At 33.1% G+C, this 22862-nt stretch overlaps 2 protein-coding genes across 7 annotated transcripts in view; one reads left to right on the top strand and one right to left on the bottom strand.

The window, feature by feature from the left end:
* Nucleotides 1–22862, bottom strand: part of LOC125056883 — a 126055-nt gene that overhangs the window by 73330 nt on the left and 29863 nt on the right. For 2 of the 5 annotated variants that reach the window (XM_047660206.1, XM_047660208.1), the window contains exons 2-3: nucleotides 18222–18255; nucleotides 8067–8106 (exon numbers count right to left, since the gene is read on the bottom strand). The gene's annotated coding sequence lies outside the window, so the exon portion shown is untranslated. The remainder of the gene's footprint in view (nucleotides 1–8066; nucleotides 8107–18221; nucleotides 18256–22862) is intronic. The other 3 variants (XM_047660207.1, XM_047660209.1, XM_047660210.1) reach the window with 2 other exon arrangements.
* LOC125056903 lies at nucleotides 4806–10996 on the top strand. Of its 2 annotated transcripts, XM_047660257.1 has the most exons (18): nucleotides 4811–5250; nucleotides 5313–5336; nucleotides 5418–5474; nucleotides 5548–5562; nucleotides 5630–5698; nucleotides 6018–6050; nucleotides 6249–6302; nucleotides 6632–6685; nucleotides 8156–8203; nucleotides 8391–8447; nucleotides 8520–8588; nucleotides 9346–9462; nucleotides 9795–9857; nucleotides 9923–9961; nucleotides 10021–10059; nucleotides 10373–10447; nucleotides 10771–10841; nucleotides 10909–10996. In XM_047660257.1, exons 1-18 carry the CDS (start codon nucleotides 5115–5117, stop codon nucleotides 10984–10986), a joined length of 1098 nt encoding a protein of 365 aa, XP_047516213.1. In that variant the 5' UTR covers nucleotides 4811–5114; the 3' UTR covers nucleotides 10987–10996. The 2 variants fall into 2 exon arrangements, with proteins under 2 accessions (XP_047516214.1, XP_047516213.1); XM_047660258.1 differs by lacking the exon at nucleotides 9346–9462 and having other exon boundaries at nucleotides 4806–5250.

Below are 22862 nucleotides of genomic sequence, written 5' to 3'. Positions count from 1 at the left end.
TTTTTATATGTAAAATATTCTTAAAGGAGTATAAAAACACGTGATAGGAGTTCTATACATACAGATTTTATATGGATGAATTTAGTAGTATTTGGTGGTGGTATATCCCCTTTTAGAGTTCAAGTATTTCAAGAACACTCAATGGTACTAAGCGGGCATCTTAACTTTGTCAGAATTCAGCACGAAGAATGGAAGCTGTCGACTGCTCTTCAACAATGAGATCTTCGTCTACTCTCACTTACTGTGACGGATCTGAGCACTCTTGAAACATAAAAAGATGTTTAATCATTAGTTCATCGGTAGTCTTAAATAACTGATCATAATCCTAAACTACCGTGCAGGTTCGTCCGTTAAACAGACTTGAATACAAAAATTAATTTTTCACTTCGAATCAGTGTTTCATAAGATTTGTGTTCAAACAACTATTCGATGCTTTATGATGTTAAGTATGGGTGATTAAATGTACTGCACAAATAAAATGTTACAATATTTGAAAATGATGCGAATTTGAAATATACTGTCCAAATAAAATGTTACAATCTTTGCAAATCATGCGAATTTGAGCGTGACATACAACAATTTGATTCTTTCACTTTGGAGAAAGGTGGACGAATGTTTAGCAAATACGCTTTCAAAAATGCATACGAGTGAAACATCGCAAATTCGATCATGAATCATGTCATTTGTATTAATAATACACGAGTCAGAGGTGTTAACAAAAAAATACAAATTAATCTTGTTAAACAGTCGCTTGTTCAATTTGAAATCCCAATGAAGAAAAAATAAATAGTTGCTTCATACCAAACGTGATTATAATATATTACATATTATATTATTATTCGGCACAAATATACTTCGATTTTGTTTTGGAGTAGACTCTTGGGCCGTGTGGTTCAAGTGCACACACTTTTTAAAAAATTAAGATGGCGCCTAGTACCGGTGATCTCAGACCTGGTGCTTTCCTGGATCAACGAATAAGTATCGCAATACAGCGAGGAAATGCTGCCAGCGTTAAAGGTACACTGCCACAGGGACCAAACTTTTTAAATTTGTTTTAATTTTCTTTTTAATAATTTTTATTATTACACTGTAGGTAAAGAAAATTGTAAATTCAAACTATACGTTACAATATATTACATTCTGCGACATTATTCGAGTCTGGAGTATTGTGAAAAAACTAAAATCTACTACGTACTATTCCTTTAATTAGTAAATATTGTGTTTACTTTCTTAGGGCAATGAATGTGATAAGGACAAACAATAAACTAACTATTTGAGGCTCATGGGGTTGGACAATTAAAATGGCTTACTGTGTAAATATTACTATAATAGATTTACAGAAACCCGTAGCCCATATGTGACATGTGTAATGAAGGAAATCCTGTGTTACTGCATTTGCAAGGCAACAATGACGTCATCCCTCCCGGACGCAGCTGTAGCCTGGGAAAGTGGCGCCCTCACTCCCCGCCCGCCCGCGATGCGGACGTCAATCATTATGAACTTGACTTACATTTATTTTACAGCAAATGTATTTCTATTGGTAACGAGCTAGAAAATAACTTTTAATAGTGCTAATAGTGGATAGTGTAGCTGAGGTAGTACATGCATTTGTTGAAATATTATTTACAGATATAAACCTTCTTCTTAATTCATATATTAATTAAAACCGAATCAAACTTATAAAGGTATAGAGATAGAAAAACAAGGCAGGCAACTTTGCCTTGGTACAGTAAAAAACTCAATTTTTCTAAAAATTATTCTATAAATGTTAAAGCTACCAATATAATATTTAAGACATTATTGTATGAATAAATTATTATATTAATTAATAGCAGCCCTGACAACTCAAGACATTTTACAAATAGTAGTAAGGTATTTGTTTAATCTAATAACCAAATATTCTATTCTATCTTACTAGCAAAACTACGCAGACTTGAGGCACGTCATCTATCCGTTTTCCACCAAGATTAAACCAAGTACAGCAACGGAAGGCTTAAAATCGCATTTATAGCATCTCTGGATACTTAAGATTGTCCTTTAGATTATTTCAAGTATTTTGACATCGTAAACCCAACTTTAAGTATTGAGATACTTTCCTATATGTTTCTTTCTTTTAATGTATTTCTTTCGAAAATATTATTTTTGACGTGATAACGTCTTTAAAATCGTTTTAGTCGGGTGACATGTTCAGAAACTTGTGTCAAACCAAAACCTCACGAGCGCGATCGCAGGTATAACGAGAGAGAGACGGACCGATCTCCCGTCTCATCTCGAGCGCTGCCAGTCATTCCGTGAATGTATGAAGAAAAATGTATATCATAGTCGAATAAGTAAACTTGTCATTTTACACCCGAAATTTATCATCAAAAGTGTGAATAAAACGATAGATGTAATTTAAAATTTGAAAAAATTGTTATCTTCATTAATTCCTTACTTCCCAAAAACTTATATCACCAATAAGACGTTATCACGTAAACATCTCGATCGAAAACCTACTTTACAAACAACCAATATTTTATTTTTTATATGATACATGGGCTTTATAAATCGATGTGTTTTTCACCATTAATGCATATGTTAACGTAAAATTGTAAAAACCGTTAGATTGTAATCTATCGGTTATTGGTTATCGGTATTCGGTAGACTGTACTACACTAACTTAGTTATCATTCAAACTTCTTTGGTCAATTACAGATTAATTTTACTTCCCAACAATTTCATATAACTACCGAATAATAATACGTTAAATTGCAAGCAGTATGTTGAGTTGACAATCTTTCGACAGTTTACAATCTCGCGAGATAGATTACAATCTAACGGTTTTTACAATTTTACGGTGACACATATAAATTACACTTTTTCGTTGTAGCATACTTGCAAAAAGAAATGAAAAATATATACAAAAATATTTATAAAATAGCGCATGTCTGGTTTTACAAGATAAAAGAATACGACAGTGTTGCATGTCTAAAAGGATCTCCTAAATAGCTTCAGATGTCAATATAGCACTTACGGTAAGAGCCTGTCACACTTACTTCCATCCAATTCGATAGAAATAGGCTGTACTTCCTGCATAAGAGCGGGAAGTGGTTACAATCGAGTTTATAGTATATAATAGTTGCAAGTCTGCACCCGCCTGTCTAGACGGCGCGTCTCTCGGCAAAATTATGTGACGAGGGCGGCATTACAGATTTCGAGGTTATTCGTAATAAATCGAACGTTTGCAACTCATATTTCATATGTCTGTTCACATTGAAGACTTGATGATAGGGAACGTTTCAATGGATCATTACGTCTACAGTTTCTTTATATATTTATAAGTATATGAAATTATCTTTGTATGTAAATAAGAAGACATTTGATTGACGTAAAAATGTTTTGTACTAGAAATCAATAAATGTTACTATTAAATAAATCTACGCAGCGTTTAAGCTGTCAATAATGTATGTAAGTAAAATTCGGTAGTTTATAGATTTAACAAAGTTTCCTTTTTCCTTACCATCACTAGCCAAAACTACTAAATATAATTAAGGCCCTGTTACTTTACACTATAGAGAGACAATATATAAGAAATATATTATTTTAGAAAACGTATTGCATGGATGGCTAGTTTTAGAATATTTGATTTATACCCAACAGAATACGATCTTGATAAAAGAACAATGCTTCCTTTACGAAACTCAATTGTGATTTGTACATTTTCTCTACGGTGAGAGTGCTCTAAATGGTGTAACTAGCCGACAATGGAATATATAGTCATGGTAGGGATTGCAATAAATGCAGATAAGTATAGCTTTTGTATTAGATACAGAGGTACAACCTTTCCTTTACTAACATTTATCAAGCTTATATAAAAAAATGCATTTGACGATTATCTCTATATATATGAAATTCTCGTATCACAATGTTCGTTCCCATACTCCTCTGAAACGCCTCGACCGATTCTTATGAAATTTTTTATGCATATTCAGTAAGTCTGAGAATCGGCTACGATCTTTCGAACCCCTAAGTGATAAGGGGTGTCCACCCCAAAACATTTTTCTTTTTTGAATTTGATTTTTTATTATGATACAGCATACAAAAATACATACAACTCCTAATTTTCACCCCTCTACGATCAACCCCTATTTTTTATTATTGTAGATATTTATTGTTATTGAACTAAAGAAATGTTTCCTAAAAATAATATACATGGCAAAACAAACGTTTTCCGGGTTAGCTAGTATACCTATATATATAATTCATGCTGGCTTGTTAAAATATAAATAACGTCATCATCTAAAATATTATTTAATAATTTATCAAATTTGATTAACAAGCGTAGACAATAGTACTCTCTTAAATGGTACTACAATCAGTACTTTCAAAATAGTGTTAGCTATTGGGCTATAATAAGATATGTACAATGTAAGCCTAGTGCATTCAAACCACAGCACCAAATTTTTTTTCCTATGGGAAATAAACAAATGCTCATCGTTTTAGCTCCATTGTGTATTTGGTAATGAACAAATCATTCAACATTTAAAGTCAAACAAAAACCTAGATTGACGACCATGTGATTGCTGATAGTTATACATAACTAATATTACTATATTTTATCAGAAAATTGGTTTTTGTAAGAAGTAACGAGCCATTTTAATTGAAAATGATTTATCGAACGGGAATTTTGTACATTTTTCTTATTTTAATTCTTTGTGACCTGGTATGTATAACTTTCGGAACCTTTTGATTTATTAAATACAGTAACGTAATAATGAGAATGGTTTTTATGCAGATATCCTCCTCATATCTTAAGAGACACAAAAGAAAAAAAGGTAAAATCAAACAACTTATCTCACGATAAAACGTTCGTAAACGAATTTATTTAATTTTAAGGTATCAGAGGAGGAGAGACTGAGCAAAATGAAAACGAAGAGGTAGGTGCTCAACTAAAAAGCAATGAATACCTGGATAATAACGAAAAATCAGACGTAATTATAGAAAATAGTAACGCTGAGCAAAGCATTCAAAACAGCCAAGACTTAGATCAAAACCATAGTGAAGCTAAGCAGAGTAATGAAAATAATTCTGGAACAAGCCAGAAACCTGAAGGAAGCCAAAATAATGAACAAGATATGAGTGAAGCACAAATTACAGAGAATAAAAACGTTGAAGATAACAATAGTAAAAATGATCCATCAAATGAAAGTGAAAATGAAAAGTTTACTAAAATTAACGAAAACAATACACCTAATCATGATGAGAATGAAGGTTTGTCACATTGGATGAATTATGATGTTAATTATAATGATTAAAACATATTTTTATTTCAGTTCAGGCAAGGCCGTTTACAGTTGGTAGGTGTTCTTTTGAAACAATAAAATCTCTTTATTTTGTCAATATTCTGTAAAATAGGTTTCAAACATATTTTCCAACAGGTGACACTTTCACACCACAGGAGTTGTTGCCAATAACACAAAAATTATTATCTAAAGGTAAATATTTTCAATTTAAATTTTTTGAAGTTTAGTTATAGACATTTGACTGAAACTGTTTTGTCAATTTCAGTTAAAAATCCGGGAGGTGAGTAAGTAATGAACTTAGCTACAAACATAAAAGAGTTAATAAAGAAAATGTAAAACTTTTTCAGAAGGAAAAGGCTTTGTGAGCTCTTCCGAGAATCCTGAACAACTCGCTGATAAGCTGTTTGAAGCGTTCTGTAGGTTCCTTGTAATAAATTTAATTAATATTATTATAATTTATTCTCAATTTAACATCGCGCACTTGTTGGGGAATCTAATTATTGGGATTAAAATAAAATCGCAAGCAACTACCTTAATAAACATTAAAATAGTTGGTTGTCATTTTATTATTCTATTATTATTAAAACTAAATATGAATAAATCATAAATCATTTATTTTAGGGACTTATTCGATATCTGCTAGCGCAAATCTTATTTAAATTTACTCTAATAGTCAATCTGTCAATCAATTAATCATTTAGAATAATAGTTAAAATTATAACATTCTATTTTCAGTTATGACGTTCAAACGTATAGTAACATTATCAGGTATTTATATAATGAGTATCGTAGATTCATAGATTTTTAATCAATTATTGTTACGAATAGTCAGTGAAGTCTAATCACTATCAATATAATTAATTACGAGTTAGTCAATGAGGCGAAGAAATATTTAATGTAATAGAAATTTCAAGAGCTGGATATTTAAATATGCCTTTTATTAAGCTTAACGTTTGTGCTTTACAGAAAATGACATTGACGGACTCGATGCCCTACAAGCTCTCGCTCTCAGTGGCGAAGGTATTTTTTTAACCAATCGTAATTCTAAGAAATAAAATGGAAAAAAAGGCGTAAAAGCCTACACCACACAAAAGTAACATACGTTATCTTTAAATGTTCAACCCTAAATCAAAATGGTCGGCCTTTTCTATGTCCATAACAAAAATCATTTACAATTTTTATATTCTTGGAAAATCAAATGTATCAATAGAGCACCTCTACTATTTTATTTATTTGTCTCCCTTGGGTGAGCCGTGAGCCCAAAAAACTACAACGAAATGGGAATGTTTTTATGAACAGTTTCATCAAATCCATTTAATCAAAAGTAATAAATATGAAATTTATTTTAGCCGTTGATAATACTGAGGATGCTACTGAACCAGGAGAGATTGTATTGTTACGAGGTATTAAATTTTATTAGTTTTATAAATTATACCATGGCGTACGCCACTTTAGACGGGCAATATGTATGCAAGAGAAAAGTTATTGTAAATAATTTTTAACGGAAAGGCGATTTGAAATTATTGTTTAGAAATATATCGTCCCATAAATCCACGTCAAGCTGAGGTCGGACAGGATGTGTGACAAAATTATTTTAAAAAAATATTGGTTGTTTGTAAAGTAGGTTTACGATCGAGATGTTTACGTGATAACGTCTTATTGGTGATATAAGTTTTTGGGAAGTAAGGAATTAATGAAGATAACAATTTTTTCAAATTTTAAATTACATCTATCGTTTTATTCACACTTTTGATGATAAATTTCGGGTGTAAAATGACAAGTTTACTTATTCGACTATGATATATATTTTTCTTCATACATTCACGGAATGACGGGCAGCGCTCGAGATGAGACGGGAGCGTCTCTCTCTCGTTATACCTGCGATCGCGCTCGTGAGGTTTTGGTGTGACACAAGTTTCTGAACATGTCACCCGACTAAAACGATTTTAAAGACGTTATCACGTCAAGAAATATATATTGTTTTTAGTTACAACTTACAAAAAAGATTTTTACTACTTTGGAATTCAAACTCAATGCCCCATTTTTTTAGTGTCTTGACAACATTGCATTAGTAATTTTTTCAACAAGGTCGGATAGTTTGGATGTAAGAATAAAGAGAACATGACAGGTTGTATAAAATTCATTTACTTTTTGAATGGCCATAATTTGGAAGTAAAAGCTTTTTATTAATTTTCTGGGGTTAAACCACTACCTGCCCTATCATCCGATTTAGGGTTGACGTTGATTTATGGAACAACCTATATAGAAGATAATGAACCAGTGAATAACCATATATTTCAATTATAACAAATTTTATATACTTTTAATACTTTTATTTAAAAAATTATTCCGATATTTCACATTTTACGGCCTCAACGGATGCATCATCATATTGATATAGAAAATTATGTTTCAATTTAATTCGTGGAGAGAAAACCCAGCTAAAATAAATGTCAACCCCTGGTGAGAGAAATCATAGTATCACTCACTCAATCACTGAACTGAACTTGTTCTAAATGCCTTTTACTCCAAAATGTTCATATTACAGTCAAAATCTGTTATAACGACATCAAAGGGACAACGCATATTTGGTCGTAAAAACCTATAGTCGTAACAGCCGATGACGTTATTGAGTACCACAATAGATGTGTAGTAAGTAATACAATAGAATTCAGCAGGGACCTTTGATTTTGGTCAATATAAACGGTATGTTGTTCTAAACGATGTCGTCGTAAACGGTTTTGACTGTAGCTGAATTTTAACTTAAAAACCAATTTAACTTACCTGGTAAATAACTTTAATTACTCCAAAGCATGTAGGAAATCTGTAACAAAATTTGTTAAATTAAATTTCTTTTATCTAATCCAATCTAGGTCAAATGGTAAAAATGAGCAGTTACCCGAAGAAGACTAAATATAAACGTGAGTATTATTTAGCATAATACAACCGTATTCAGACATACTAAATACATTAAATTATCTAAATCAGAATAATTATTATATGTATATCGACGTAAGATAACGTATTTGTTGTAAGCAACTCCGTAACAACACATTTACTCCTAATGGCCTAATAATAAAATGATATCTCATAAATTTCAAATTTCAGTTATTATGAAAAGCCTTAAGGCGAATGAAAATAAGTTACGGACAGGGAAAAGTGGAGGTATTTCATATAAATTAATGGATATTTATAATTACATACTTCCAAGATAAGCATTTTGATTATTTTTTCAAGGAATAAAACTTGCTCAGAAACTAAGAAAGAAGCGGCGTTTGGTGGTAAATAAAAGAAGAGTGGGGCAAGGTAACAAATTAATTTAAAGTTAAACTAAATAACATCGAAATAAACTGTACGTAAAATTATAGCATCCCAAACTCATCATATACATATACTAAAAACTATACTTTATACGAAAGATACTTTGTGGTAAGATTTGAGACTTGGTTTGCGCTTTATAATACTGCCCTTTAATTTTCAACGAAGCAATAGTTGGAGTAAAGGGCACAATGCTAGGCTATTCACTATATAAACCTATCCTATGTAATATCGGGAGGATATGACTTATTTCATACGCTGACCTGAAAATAGTTTTTTTTTCATATTATTAACATTATGTGCCTAAGGTTTAGGTAACCCTAGGCGAAGAGATCCATTGCTAGCGATAAAATAAAATGAATCAGTGGCGCTACAACCTCTTTCTCTTTACGTCTTTGCTTCAGATGTCTGAATCTGTTTCATGATCATTTTTAAATCTAATAGGCAAGTATGTGATCAGCTTCCAGTGCCTGACACACGCCGTCGACTTCTTGGGTCTGAGACATGTCGGTTTCTTCACGATGTTTTCCTTCACCGTTCGAGCAAATGTTAAGTGTATAATAGAAAGAAAGTCCATTGGTGCACAGCCGGGGTTCGAACCTACGGCCTCAGGTATGAGAGTTGTACGCTGAAGCCACGAGGCCAACACTGCTGTCCATTGCTGGCGATAGTTAAATAAATAAATGTATTTATTATGTTTGTACGACAATCTTATTTATCCAAATAACGTATATAAATTCTTCAGATGGCAAGCAGAAGCCAGCCTGTCATTGGAGATACGAGTGCACATCTCCAACTGAACTTGACACGTGTCGTGTTTATACACAGTGCTTAAACGATACAAAAGCAACTAAAGCTGAATGTGAGTTCAATCATTAAATTATCGCTCCATTTAATCGTTTAATTGCTTTTTATTGTTGAAAGGGTAAACTTGAAGGCATTGTAAAGAAAATGATAAGTCGATACAAAATGCCATTCTTTCTAGCTTACCCAATATTTTGTTTTTGATCCTTCAACCAACCTGACCACAAATTATTTATTAGGAAATGAAACTAGGGTTATAACTTGTACAAGTACTTTGTGTGCGTAAACTAAGGCGGTAGTTTTCTTACCACGTTTAATCTATATAATAATCAATGGCAATATATTACATTTTCAACAGTTATTCATGTGTGAGAAATATATTTTTTACAGATATCGAAGTGCCACACAAAAGCGACGAACATTCGAAAGCAGTTCAGAATTTTCGTAAGATGTGTGAGTATAAAAAAAAATGATATATATCATTTGTAATATGCTTTATTTACCTCGTTAAATTTCAGTAGGAATATCACTCATAGACGAAGAAGTAGAAAAAATATGTAAGTATCCATGGCATTTATTGATAATTTGCGTGTGTTAAAACTTGGTCTTTTTACAGTGGAAAATCGTGTCATTCGTCTCAAAATACAGCCTTTAAGTAAGTATTTTTATGGACATTATGTCCTATATTATTCGACATATTCGATAGACATTATCCATATAGTTACTATCGTATTTTTATATTTTCCTAATAAAATTACAACTTCAGTGAATTAACTTTAATGACACTGCTTATAAAGTTGAGAAACGAAGGTACAAAATTATTGATTCATTGTGTTTTTATAAAACTTGTATTTTTTACTTTATTTCCGCTCAAGAGCAATTTTTGAAGTAAGAATATTTTCAAAGGATGGGCTTATTTTAAACAGGCATTTATAAATAAACAGAATTCTAACATTTACCCTTTTCAGAGGGAGGAAAGAGAATTGAAAGGGTGGAAAGCCTCTCCGAATATTTTAATAACATTGCAATGGTTCAAGCTAATAGTATGTATTTTTAACGTTTATCGTATTTTAGATACGACGATTCAATACATTTGTTGTCTCCTTGGGTTGGCACAAAACAACGCACGATCATTAGGGATTTCAAATAAGATTTCAATGGCAATTAATTTAATTGGGGAAAACGAATAATATTGTAATTGTAATGATATGTCAATTGTCAAAATTACAAAACTACCTTACCTTACATGAAATTTTAATCTTCAGAATAACTGGCTTAAGAAGTTTACAATAACTTGCATACTTTCGATCCTCGCATCAATAATAACTATAAAATAAATATATATTATGAACGTACAAAATTCCAGAGCCAACAAACGCTTTGTTCGTTACTCCGGCTGAAGAAAGTACAGACAATGATAATAATGGAAATGAAGAGGTATTTCTTTTCTTACGTTTATTATTACTTTGAATATTTTTTACATAAATAAATCTTTTCATTTCAGCCCCCGCCCGTTGATATTGAAACTGCACCGGAAAGAAGGAAAGTTTTAAAACTTCCGAAAACTACAACACCGTATTAAATATATATTTGATATATTATGTCTAAATTCTTAAGTTTTACTTAGATAAAATTAGTAAATTATGATATTTTAAATAAAAAAAAAAATTATATACTACATTCTGTTATGCTAATTTATATGTATCTTATGCATACATTTCTAAAAAAGATACTAATCTAGTTACTGTTTATTTTGATATCATAAGATAAATGACTTGACGATTTCATTAGTAAAATAAAATTGAATGCGTTTTGAATTTTCTTGTCATGGGATCATTCCAGAAACTAGATATTCGAATTCAATTGCTTACTCACATACAGATTAATCGAGTCCGAACGAAAACATCCGTATGAACGACATAACCTTTATTCACACGTATAAATACAAAAACATATCTATATGTTCTATAAATACCTACTTGACAGTAGTTTTAAAAATTTACGCGTCAGCGATGCGGCAAGGGTCCCCTAATTTCCTTTCTTTTTATTAAGTCTGCTTCGGCGAAGAAATTCCTGATAAACATAAAACGTTAATCTAGATGTAATATTGTAATTATATTAAATCTAAATTCATATAGAGAAGCAATTATACTTTTTCAAATCTATAAACTCATCTATTTTCTAATAAAGAGTTACACGTGCCGTTCTCGTTAACAGCATCGATATCCTATATCGGACAAGGCCAACAGAAATGGTACACAATGAAGTATTCCCGGAAACGAATGACACCATTGAAGCTTTCAAGTTCAGGTTTGCTTTAATAGAGAAATCACATTACTAGAAGACAGCATTTGTTCGAACAACAATCGTATTCTAAAAACAACACAACGTCAAACAAATGGCAAGCTATAAAGCAATTTCGTTTATAAACACTCCATCAAAGTTCTCTATGGAACTTTGATTCTAAGCTCCACATTTATAGCAGCCAATAATAAAAGAGGAAACTATACTATGTTGTTAAAAAACGGTAAATAATATCGCTAAATAACATCCCATAGATCGATAGTTGGTCTTTTACAGGTGAGAGATCCGAGTTTAATAAATATTTAGTACTTTTTTGCCGATACCGATATTTATATCGATGTTGGCGTTGGAATTGTTTACTTAGATTTTTTGCGATTGTATGTACACTCAACAACAAACGAATCAGGGCGTGCAATGCAACTCCAGTATAATTTGATACTGTGACATATCAATTTATATTTGTTCTATACTTGTGTACAGAGCGGATTTTGATCATTTATACTCGGTTTCAACAATGCATGTGACAGGACACAGTAACTTGCGCCTAGGGACCAATACTATTTCAAACTTTAGCTGCAATGTTTCCATTTAACTAGCTTAAATTATTTTAATGGTTTCGAATTTGGATGGTTAGATCAAATTGCATTAGAAAAACATAACATACGAATTGTCGTTCGTGTTTATTGAAATAATTAAAAGTATTACTTTTTCGTAACATGTGTTACATTTATTATAGATAGGTATATATTCAATACAAATATCCAAGGGTCATGTTGAAAGTTACTCTTGTCAGATGCAACAGAAAGATAATTAAATGTAACTTAACCTAATTTACAGGAAAAAATTAATGCTTACATATAATTTAATATGTAAATATAGAATTTCGAAATACATTGCGGGCATAGTAGGAAACCATTACAACCCTCAGATTCTTCTAAAACGAAAAGCTGTAACTTTTGAAATGTATTTCAAGCGAGCATCAATCAAAAGTAGCTCAACTTTGATTTTCTAAGTGAAATATTCGTATCACAGCATGACATCGTAGCAAACGCCGTAATTAGATTGTGAGTAGGATGAGGTCGTTAGTCGTTAAGGAGAAATTAATTTACGTCGCAGCGGATGACTTTAGAATGCTGTTTATTTTATAATCGGTCGGTAGGGAAGGTGAGTACACCCAATTACGCTTCGATCAGAGCATGGCAAGCCGGCGGCGCGGCGCGTGCGGTCGCGCTAAATGGATTATTGGTCGCCAGTCGCCGCAGGCGGGAGGGTAACTTGTAGGTACTCCTACTGTATTGTACTGTTGGCAACGCTTCGAAATTTAAAATTGCTACAGTAGTTCTAAAGCGGCGGTCAATCTTGTCAACCATGTCAATGTACGCTCTTAACTCAACATCAACATTCAAAACTGCATAGAAATAATATTTTACTGCATAAAACAATATAGAAAATTTAAACACTATACATTATTATCTAACTCAAAAGTTTTGCCGTTTTTATATAAGTTGTTATAAAACGGAGTAATGAAGCTACTGCCTTATAATTCAATAGTTTCATCAGTGTACGAAATTGCCAGTTCCCCTTATCGTTAGGGACCCTTATTTAGTAAATTTCCTCTTCCTTGCGTTAAAAATTAATTAAAGGTTGGATGTAACTTTAATATTATTTAATACATTATTGTGGTTTGTTGGTATAGAATATTCCGACAACTATTCCGTTAATATTCTGTTAAGAATTGAATAATTAAAACTAAATATAATATGAGAATGTAGGTATTTTTATGAAGTCACCCCTGGCTAGCCAGCTAAGAACCTACTTAGCTGGCTAGCTAGGAACCTACGAACTCCGGACTATACGCCACTTGCGTTATGAACTAATCCATGGTTTGTTATAATATGCTAATATTAGTATTTTTATTACATTGATTCTTACGAAAATTGTTTCCTAATATATTTACAAAAATTAAATGTTTTACACTTAAACATTTATTTACTAAATAAATTATTTACACAATATACGAGCAACGTTGATTACTAGCTAAGTAGGCAATAACAACGATCAAACAAACTCAACAAAGAAAGAGCACCCGTTGCAGTCTCGTTTATTTTAACAAAAAAGAGAAAAGGACTATTGACGCGGAAGCTCTGATAGCAGCCAGACAAACATTGAAATGTTGTTTTTCCTTATTTCATATTGAAGATAGAAAACTAACATTTTCGATATGATAACGGCAAATTGAGTTGCAACGCATTTTTATATGTTAACATAGGTTTATTTTATTTTATTTGTTTTTAATATGATAAATAGGAAATTGTTAAGGGAACTTTAAATAACCTTATTTTATTATTATATATTTATAAGGCAGATTTATATATTTTTGGGATATATTTAGGAAGACTATAACGCGGGTAAACCGCTAGATACGCTATAACTTGTCATGGTAGGGGAGCCCACGATGCTAAATGGGGATTTACTCGAGCGTCGTAGAGACCTATTGGGATGCAAAGCTTAGATAAAAAGAAGACAAAAATGTTATATGATAAATTCCTTTTCATCGGTGGGGGAAGCGGCTATAGATAGTTAAATATGTAAAAAAAAACTGTTGCATGGACATCCTCGAGCGCGTCAGATATTGATAGCATCTATGCCCTACGTATTTTTAATAATGTACGTATGTTAATCTGATCGTTTGCATGATGCGGGTGGTTGTATTTAAGGGTTGAAAATTAAAAAAAAAAAATTTTTTATCGAGCGCGTCAGATTTTCTAAGGGAGTGTTAAGTGCACCAAAAAAAAGCTCTCATTCACTAATCTGACGATTTCGATGGGACGCAAACCCACAGCCATTTTCTTAATTTGCAAAAAAAAATCGCAATTTTGAAATACTCAAGCGCGTCAGATTAAGATATATGTGGTTCATCTTTATGTTCTAAACGTACCGTCTCATAATCTGACGATTATCTAGAGGGATTCGCCTGATCTGCCAAAAAAAAAATAGAAAAACGGTTCACCTAAAGGGCCATCCCTGCAACTTCCCGCTAATTCCATTCCTGGGCGCTTAAAATTGATATTTTGAGCTCACTGAGTTCAAAGAAATAACATTTCTATGCATTTGAGCTCTCCCAGCTCGAAAGTCTGATAGAAGTTTCATAGAACACTATTTTTGGAATTTTCAAACCGCAATAACTTTTGAATGGATCAAGCAATTTTCACGCGGTTGACGGCATTCGACGCAGTTTTATCATCCTCATAAATAATTTTGCAATTTTAATTGATCGAACCACAAATTTCGGAGTAATCCCGAAAAAACACTTTTTCGGGTTTCTTTCGTGTACGATATCTCTCGAACGAATCATCCGCTTTTGACCAGCTTGGTGGCGATCGACGTGGTTTTTCAAGCTCAAAGGCGGTTTAGTTTTTGAAGTTGATCGATAAAGAAACCACTTTAAAAAAAAATATTTCTTATTTTTTTAAGATTTTTCAAAATTTCTCAAAATCTATCGGTCCGAATCGGTTCAAATTCACAGGAAATGTAATTTTGAGGGAAATATTTAGAACGCCGTTTAGTAGATTCCGATCGGTTTAAGGAAATGTAGGCATCACGCAGCTGCACGCATTTAACTTTATCGACGAATTTTTGTTATTTCGGCTTGCGGAAATCGTCAGATTATATATTTTTCATTATTCTTAAATTATTTCCTTCAAAATAAAAAAAAAATTAGCTACGCTCGAGAATGTCGAGATGACGTTTTTTCATCGAAAAAATCGCAATTTTGAAATACTCAAGCGCGTCAGATTAAGATATATGTGGTTCATCTTTATGTTCTAAACGTACCGTCTCATAATCTGACGATTATCTAGAGGGATTCGCCTGATCTGCCAAAAAAAAAATAGAAAAACGGTTCACCTAAAGGGCCATCCCTGCAACTTCCCGCTAATTCCATTCCTGGGCGCTTAAAATTGATATTTTGAGCTCACTGAGTTCAAAGAAATAACATTTCTATGCATTTGAGCTCTCCCAGCTCGAAAGTCTGATAGAAGTTTCATAGAACACTATTTTTGGAATTTTCAAACCGCAATAACTTTTGAATGGATCAAGCAATTTTCACGCGGTTGACGGCATTCGACGCAGTTTTATCATCCTCATAAATAATTTTGCAATTTTAATTGATCGAACCACAAATTTCGGAGTAATCCCGAAAAAACACTTTTTCGGGTTTCTTTCGTGTACGATATCTCTCGAACGAATCATCCGCTTTTGACCAGCTTGGTGGCGATCGACGTGGTTTTTCAAGCTCAAAGGCGGTTTAGTTTTTGAAGTTGATCGATAAAGAAACCACTTTAAAAAAAAATATTTCTTATTTTTTTAAGATTTTTCAAAATTTCTCAAAATCTATCGGTCCGAATCGGTTCAAATTCACAGGAAATGTAATTTTGAGGGAAATATTTAGAACGCCGTTTAGTAGATTCCGATCGGTTTAAGGAAATGTAGGCATCACGCAGCTGCACGCATTTAACTTTATCGACGAATTTTTGTTATTTCGGCTTGCGGAAATCGTCAGATTATATATTTTTCATTATTCTTAAATTATTTCCTTCAAAATAAAAAAAAAATTAGCTACGCTCGAGAATGTCGAGATGACGTTTTTTTTTTACGACTTTGTTGCCGTCCCCTTTTTTTCCGACACTCTCAAATTGTCAGATTAGTGGAATATACACTTTTTAGGATGTAATTAACTCACCCTACCTTAATCTGACGCGCTCGGGAATTTCTGATGGTCAATTTTTTTTTACTAAACTGATCCTGTCTCCTTCACGTGCGGCTTTATATATGGGCCTCATATTTTGTGGAGGTACTTAACCGGGTACAAGGTATCCCCCTATATATTAATCTGCCGCGCTTTAGTAAATCCCGAAATCCCCTCTTGGGCTCCCCTACCATCAAATGTGACTTAATATAAATTTATTAATCCCCGATCACTATTGTAACGACTGTCATACAGACCGGAGAACGATGGCACATACAACAACAGAAACCTTGTCAGCTGTCTACACATATATGTGTCCCTACACTTAATATTCTGGCATCGAACGACTTTGATGATTATGTAGTCCATCTACTATATATTTGTACATACTTGTACATCTAGGTACTTATGCTGACTATCTCCTCAACGCAGTGACTAAACGGAGATTAGAAACTTGGAGTTCTGGCGATGCATTTATTATGTAAATATGGATTATTGAATGTTAGCATGTTCGGCAAACACATAACTTTCAGATTAGACCATGTCCGCGACAGCTTTATTACATATTAATACCGTTTAACTAAAATATAATTACTTTCGTCAGAGTCTCTTGTCTTTAAATCAATATCAAAAATGGTCCGCGCTCGCGATAGATGAAAATTATACGACTCTCAAAAGTATATATTGTTAGTTTTTTATTATTTTACTTATTATATACCCATTTACCGCTCAGTTGTATAACATTAATTAACATATGCGTCTCGGTCATCATCACAAAAATATAATTAAAATTCTAGATACACATTCAAAACGAGATTACAAAATCCAATACGAATTATTTCGCTAACCTGCTCAGGACTGACGTTGATACCAAACAGACCGGACAAAATGAACAAATTGTATTATCTTAATTCTGATCCGGGAGCCAAATATACCAGCGAACTCTAATGGAATATATCCTACGTTTTTTTTTAAATCTACTAAAATTTCTGGTTTGATTAGAAACATTCTATTAGTCAGTATTTTTTTAATTCTGCTCCCAGGTAGGATTTTTCAATTATTCTCACTAAGTAATTAATAATGCGAGCTACATGTAAGATAGGGAAGCTACTTAATTGCCACTCGACCTGAAATAAGAGAATCTCAGTTTATTTCTTTTCTCTGAAACAGGGTGGTGCTCCCCTAAATCAAGGATCTACAAGATCCTTAAGGATAAATATATTGACGAACCAGGGATTTGAGGAGTCTTTATAATCATTTTCAAATGTATATTTAAAACGTAATATCTATATATAATACAATTTAAGAGAAATTTCTGCGTTTATGTTCAATGTATTAATGAAACCCTAGTTTTTATAGCCCTCAAAAGATATATCTCCGATTGTTACCGTGAATCTCTGAAACAATTAGTACGATAAATATTTGTATGGTAAGCTCACTATTGCACGCACGGCATCGTTCGCAAGATAAGAAAGCGTATTTTAAAAGATTTAAAGGTAAGACTCGAGATTTAGGAGCAAGTATCACTCTCCTATGTCGTAGACACACAAAGCGACAAAAGCGAATGGTTATGTTTTACACTTCTTTGTACTGAAGAAAACATATAACAAAGTAATAAATCAAGGGCTCACTGCAACGGGTCGATCTTTTTCAGACAACCCGTGCTTAGTAAGTGCCGGTAAGAGTTACACCAAGATGTGCAAAGAAAGAAGAAACATAAGATAATTGAAAATTATATAAATTAATAAGAAAACAAAAGCTCAAACCTGTTAACTGGAATTCTAATTATTATTTTGACATCTGAAACAAACAATAATAAGATTAATATAACTGAAATTAAGACTAATAAATTAGGAAATATAAAAAAATAAGAAATTTCTAAAGTTCAAGGAGTCCAACTTTGTTCTATCAAACAATTAATATTTCCGAACCAAAATCTAGTTTTGTTTGTACGGTTAATTATAACATGAAGCATGTCAACAATTCAATTAGTCCCAATAGGCTTTGCCTTTGTCACATTGACATATTTAATGACAACGTATCATGGAATCGTAGTAAAAATATCGGCGAAATAATTGGGCGACTGGTAACGATCGATAAGAAAAAATCCTGCTACATAATAAGCGGATTTTGAGTATTGTACGCATTCCATGGCTGCTTACACTCGACACAATATGCCGTGTCAAGAGTGGTAATTAGCGATCGTTTGCCTACCAGACGTATTTCTCAAGAGTTCCGGTGATATCGTGCTATGCTTCACTACAATAGGTACTTCGGACGCCTGGTTTTAAATGTCTTAAAAAATATCTCATTTTTCAAGAGTAAACTTGGTGTTGTAATGATCCTACTTAGACTTAAATGTTTGTTCGTCAACACTAAACTGTCTTTAGCTTTGGAATATATAACTAGTCTAGCCATAAATACTGTTACATAAAAACTTTTCTTGTTTTCAACTTTTTAATTATTTTAAATTTGGAACATGTATATTATTTTAAAAACTTCTTTCGATATTGCGCCATCTCATATATTTTTCGTGTTTATTATTGAATTACAATATGGAATGGGGTGTTAAAGAAAATAGGATTGCAGTGATCGCCTTTCACAAAGTGGGTATGGAGCTGTCTGTCATATTCCAGACACTTCAAAACATACCAAATGTTCGTATATCGTACTGTCAACAGATACAACAATACTTCGTCTGTCGAAGACCAGAAAAGATCGGGGGGGCCGCGTGCTGTTACACTACAAAGGCTGTTAATTCTGTTAAAGCCAGAATTCGTCGAAACCGTTGAAGGAAGCAAAAAATCTTATCGCGAGAATGGTGGCCATTTCGAATAGGCTTTTTTTGTATTTTTTGCTGAGACTTTAATAAATATGTAGGTATATATTTTAAAAATATTTCATTACTTCACTAAAATAGTATAAAATAATTATTTTCTGTTTTTTGAAACCATGTAGCATAAAAAAAGTAAGAAAAATAAATGAAATAATTCTTATTATTATATCTTACAATACTTTATAGCACACATAATTATAAGTAGAATAACAAGAAACACAATTCGAAGAAATAATAATCATGTTAGGTCTTATCGCTGAAAAACCTGTTCAAGTCATTCTAAAGGATGTGAACATGCAAGGTAGTGCAGAATTTATTAAGAATGAAATAAATATTAAAAGTAAATATAGATTTCTTAAAAATTAAAAAAAAATGTATTAAAAAATTACATAAAATTAGACGAGTATTATAGAGCAATATTAACTTAGTGACTAGATAGTGATATCACGACTATGCACCAATGGAATTTTCTTTCTATGTGCGCAATTAACACTACAAATAATGGCCCAAAATCTACGACATGTCAGGCACAGACGGCTGATCACCTACTTGTCTATAAGAAATAAAAATGATCAAAGAAACGGATGCAATCTGCGGCCAAGGATAGGACCCATATAGGGTTGTAGCGCTAATGTATTAGTATTTATTATTATTAAGAGGAATATTATAAGGACAGTTAGTGATTATGTTTAATATTTAGTTGAATTCAGAACCTAGCGTTGTTAATATTGTTCAGAATAAGTTATTATTCAGAATAGGATAAATATATTTATGTCACGTTTCCAAAGACTAAGCACTGTGTTTTTGCTTTTATAAAGTGCACACCGCTGGATACTAGTATAAAGTAAGTAATAAGAAAAAGCCAAAGTATTTTAAGCATTCAAATATTTCCTTTTTTTAAATAGTTTATGTTTGCCTGCCTGGTAAAGGGCCGTCACCACTTTAGTGGGTGCGTTGCCAGCCTTTGAATGAGTAACCATTCTTTATAAATAATTGGAGGTTCGTCGATCGAACTCCCAGGGAAGAACTCCACCGGGTGCCGATTCCATTATAACCGCTCGTGCGGTGATGAAACGAGGCGGCAGGGATCAACTTAAACAATTCTACAGAAGACTCTCCTTAGTACGCTTACTTACATAAAAAATCATGAAAAGGAAATCTAAAAAATCCAGTAGCGTCTTCTAGTATAACGACGGGACTATTTTTCTAAATAACAATCGAATGAAGAACAATTGAATAAACATCGAACGATATAAAAACATTCTCAGCATCAAATATCATAACTCGCTAGATATTATTTCCGTATTTACTCCAATACTGGCCATTTTCCTTTAGGCTTTATTGTGGCGACATATGAGTCTACCGCTCCGATCATCAATATCTGTCAACGGGCATGGAGTAGCCAAATAAAATTATTATGAATGGCCCGATACCGCTATGACGTCAGCCTCATATGACCCAATTCGCTAATATTGTCCACGTCATCGATATATTAACGTTCGGTAAATTGCTTTATCACCCTAATTTGTTATTGATACTACCGAATATACGATAAATGTATACGGCTTCTAGAAAAGGTAGCCATGTTAGTGGGAAGTTTTAAAAGTAGGTTTATTGCATTTTATAATACAAACCCCATTCAAATAAGGAACTAATTATTTTTTTCAAAGACTTAACAACGATCATTTAATTATAATTAACACACTATTATACTGGGTTGAAGATATGGAAATAGCGTAATATAAACAGCCTTAAAAATGTAAGAAAACATACCAAACACGTTACTTCCTTCGTCTTATTGAATTTCAGTTTGATTATATCCCATACCGGATCTTAAATGTATGTCAAGGACGAGCAAAAACTTTGAAAGGCCGGAAAATACTACGATGTTTGTATGTTCCGATTAAATTTTTAGATTGCAGATAATATATACAATGTATGACTACTGTTCAGATGTTTTTAAATCAAGTATGTAAAGAGTTACTAATTTAGAAACGCCTAAAGAAATAGTCAAACCGCGATTGAACGTGAGATGTCGTCATAAGTAACAGATACTCATGTACAATCAATCAAGTTATAGTAACTCTTTACTCGCAAGAATTCCACAAAAAAATATTTAATTTTAAATGATTTATGTTTATTAATTATTTATGGTAAATACAGCTATTTGATGGCCGAGGTTATTGACTACAAATCATACATTTTAACGAATTATTATGGGGTATAATGAGGTTTAATATCCAATTTAATTATAGCGCCGATACGCTTATAACATTAATTGTCCTTCATTAAAAATTGCCGGATAATTACCTGCTAGATTTATGGTTGGCAAAAATAATTTTTAAAATACGCCAGAGAAAAATCGTTATTAACGTAATACTTATTTTCGAATAAATAAAAATATTTATTGCTGAATATATATTTATGGTATTACAACTTTTTTGACTACGACAATGAATGAATGCCGACTGATCTATGCATAAATAATCATTATTAATTGAACTATTAATTTTTTTATGAAAACTACTGCATGCTGTCTCCGACACTATCGACATACATATTTATATGTTCGCAGTGTGAATTTACAGTAGTATAGGTGCGCGAGAGGTGAGCACCATATAAAAATAGTTTCTAGACTAAAAATGGCCGCAGTGGAAAGACAAAGAAAAAACTTTTGCACGTCAAAAAGTATATAATAATGATTACTAAGGGATAGTTCTAAAAACGCGCACGGGTATCGCCTCTGGGTGTTCTCAACGCACTGCCCGCTGGTCGCGCTGCCACTGGCTGCAAGGCTCCACCCACCGCGCCCGTGTCGTCACACATAGCGGTAAAATCACCGACGCGGTGGAAAAGAGGAGTGCTATTATTGTTCGCCACATCAGCCCCCCCGGAGACCGTTACGGTCGAAAATAATCCGGGAACCGAACACGACGCCCGCTCCGAGTACAGCGATCTTCCACCACCGCTGGCTTCGACACTGGATCTGGTGATGAAAGTATGAATGCGGGCTTGACTCTGTCCACTGAAACAGTTACAACTTTACCGTTAAATTCAATGACAAAGGTTTTATCTCCTCGCTTTATCACTTTGCAAGGGCCCACATACGGTGCTTGCAGTGACTTTCGTACAGCGTCTTGGCGAAGAAAGACATGTGAAGCCGTCTCTAAATCTTTGCTGACGAAAACTGGAGTAGCACCATGGCGAACTACCGGTGTAGGCTTAAGTTCTTGCATTTTATTCCTGAGTCGTGACACAAAATCGGAATAGTCTACGACCTGTTTTGGAGAATGGTTGAAGAAAATACCAGGCAGTCTCAATGTTTCTCCGTATACTAACTCTGCGGACGACGACCCAACGTCTTCTTTCCAAGCAGTCCGAATGCCGAGAAGAACCACCGGAAGAGCTTCAACCCAGTCGTCGTTAGCATGGCACATGATTGCTGCCTTGAGTTGCCGGTGAAATCTCTCCACCATACCGTTCGCAGCCGGGTGATAAGCTGTGGTCTGTAAATGATTAAATCCCATTATACGTGACAATTCCTTAAAGAGATATGCTTCGAACTGCCTGC

The sequence above is a fragment of the Pieris napi genome, chromosome 15 (assembly GCF_905475465.1).
Source record: "Pieris napi chromosome 15, ilPieNapi1.2, whole genome shotgun sequence".
NCBI lineage: Eukaryota > Metazoa > Arthropoda > Insecta > Lepidoptera > Pieridae > Pieris > Pieris napi.
This window is presented reverse-complemented; position numbering and strand designations above follow the sequence as displayed.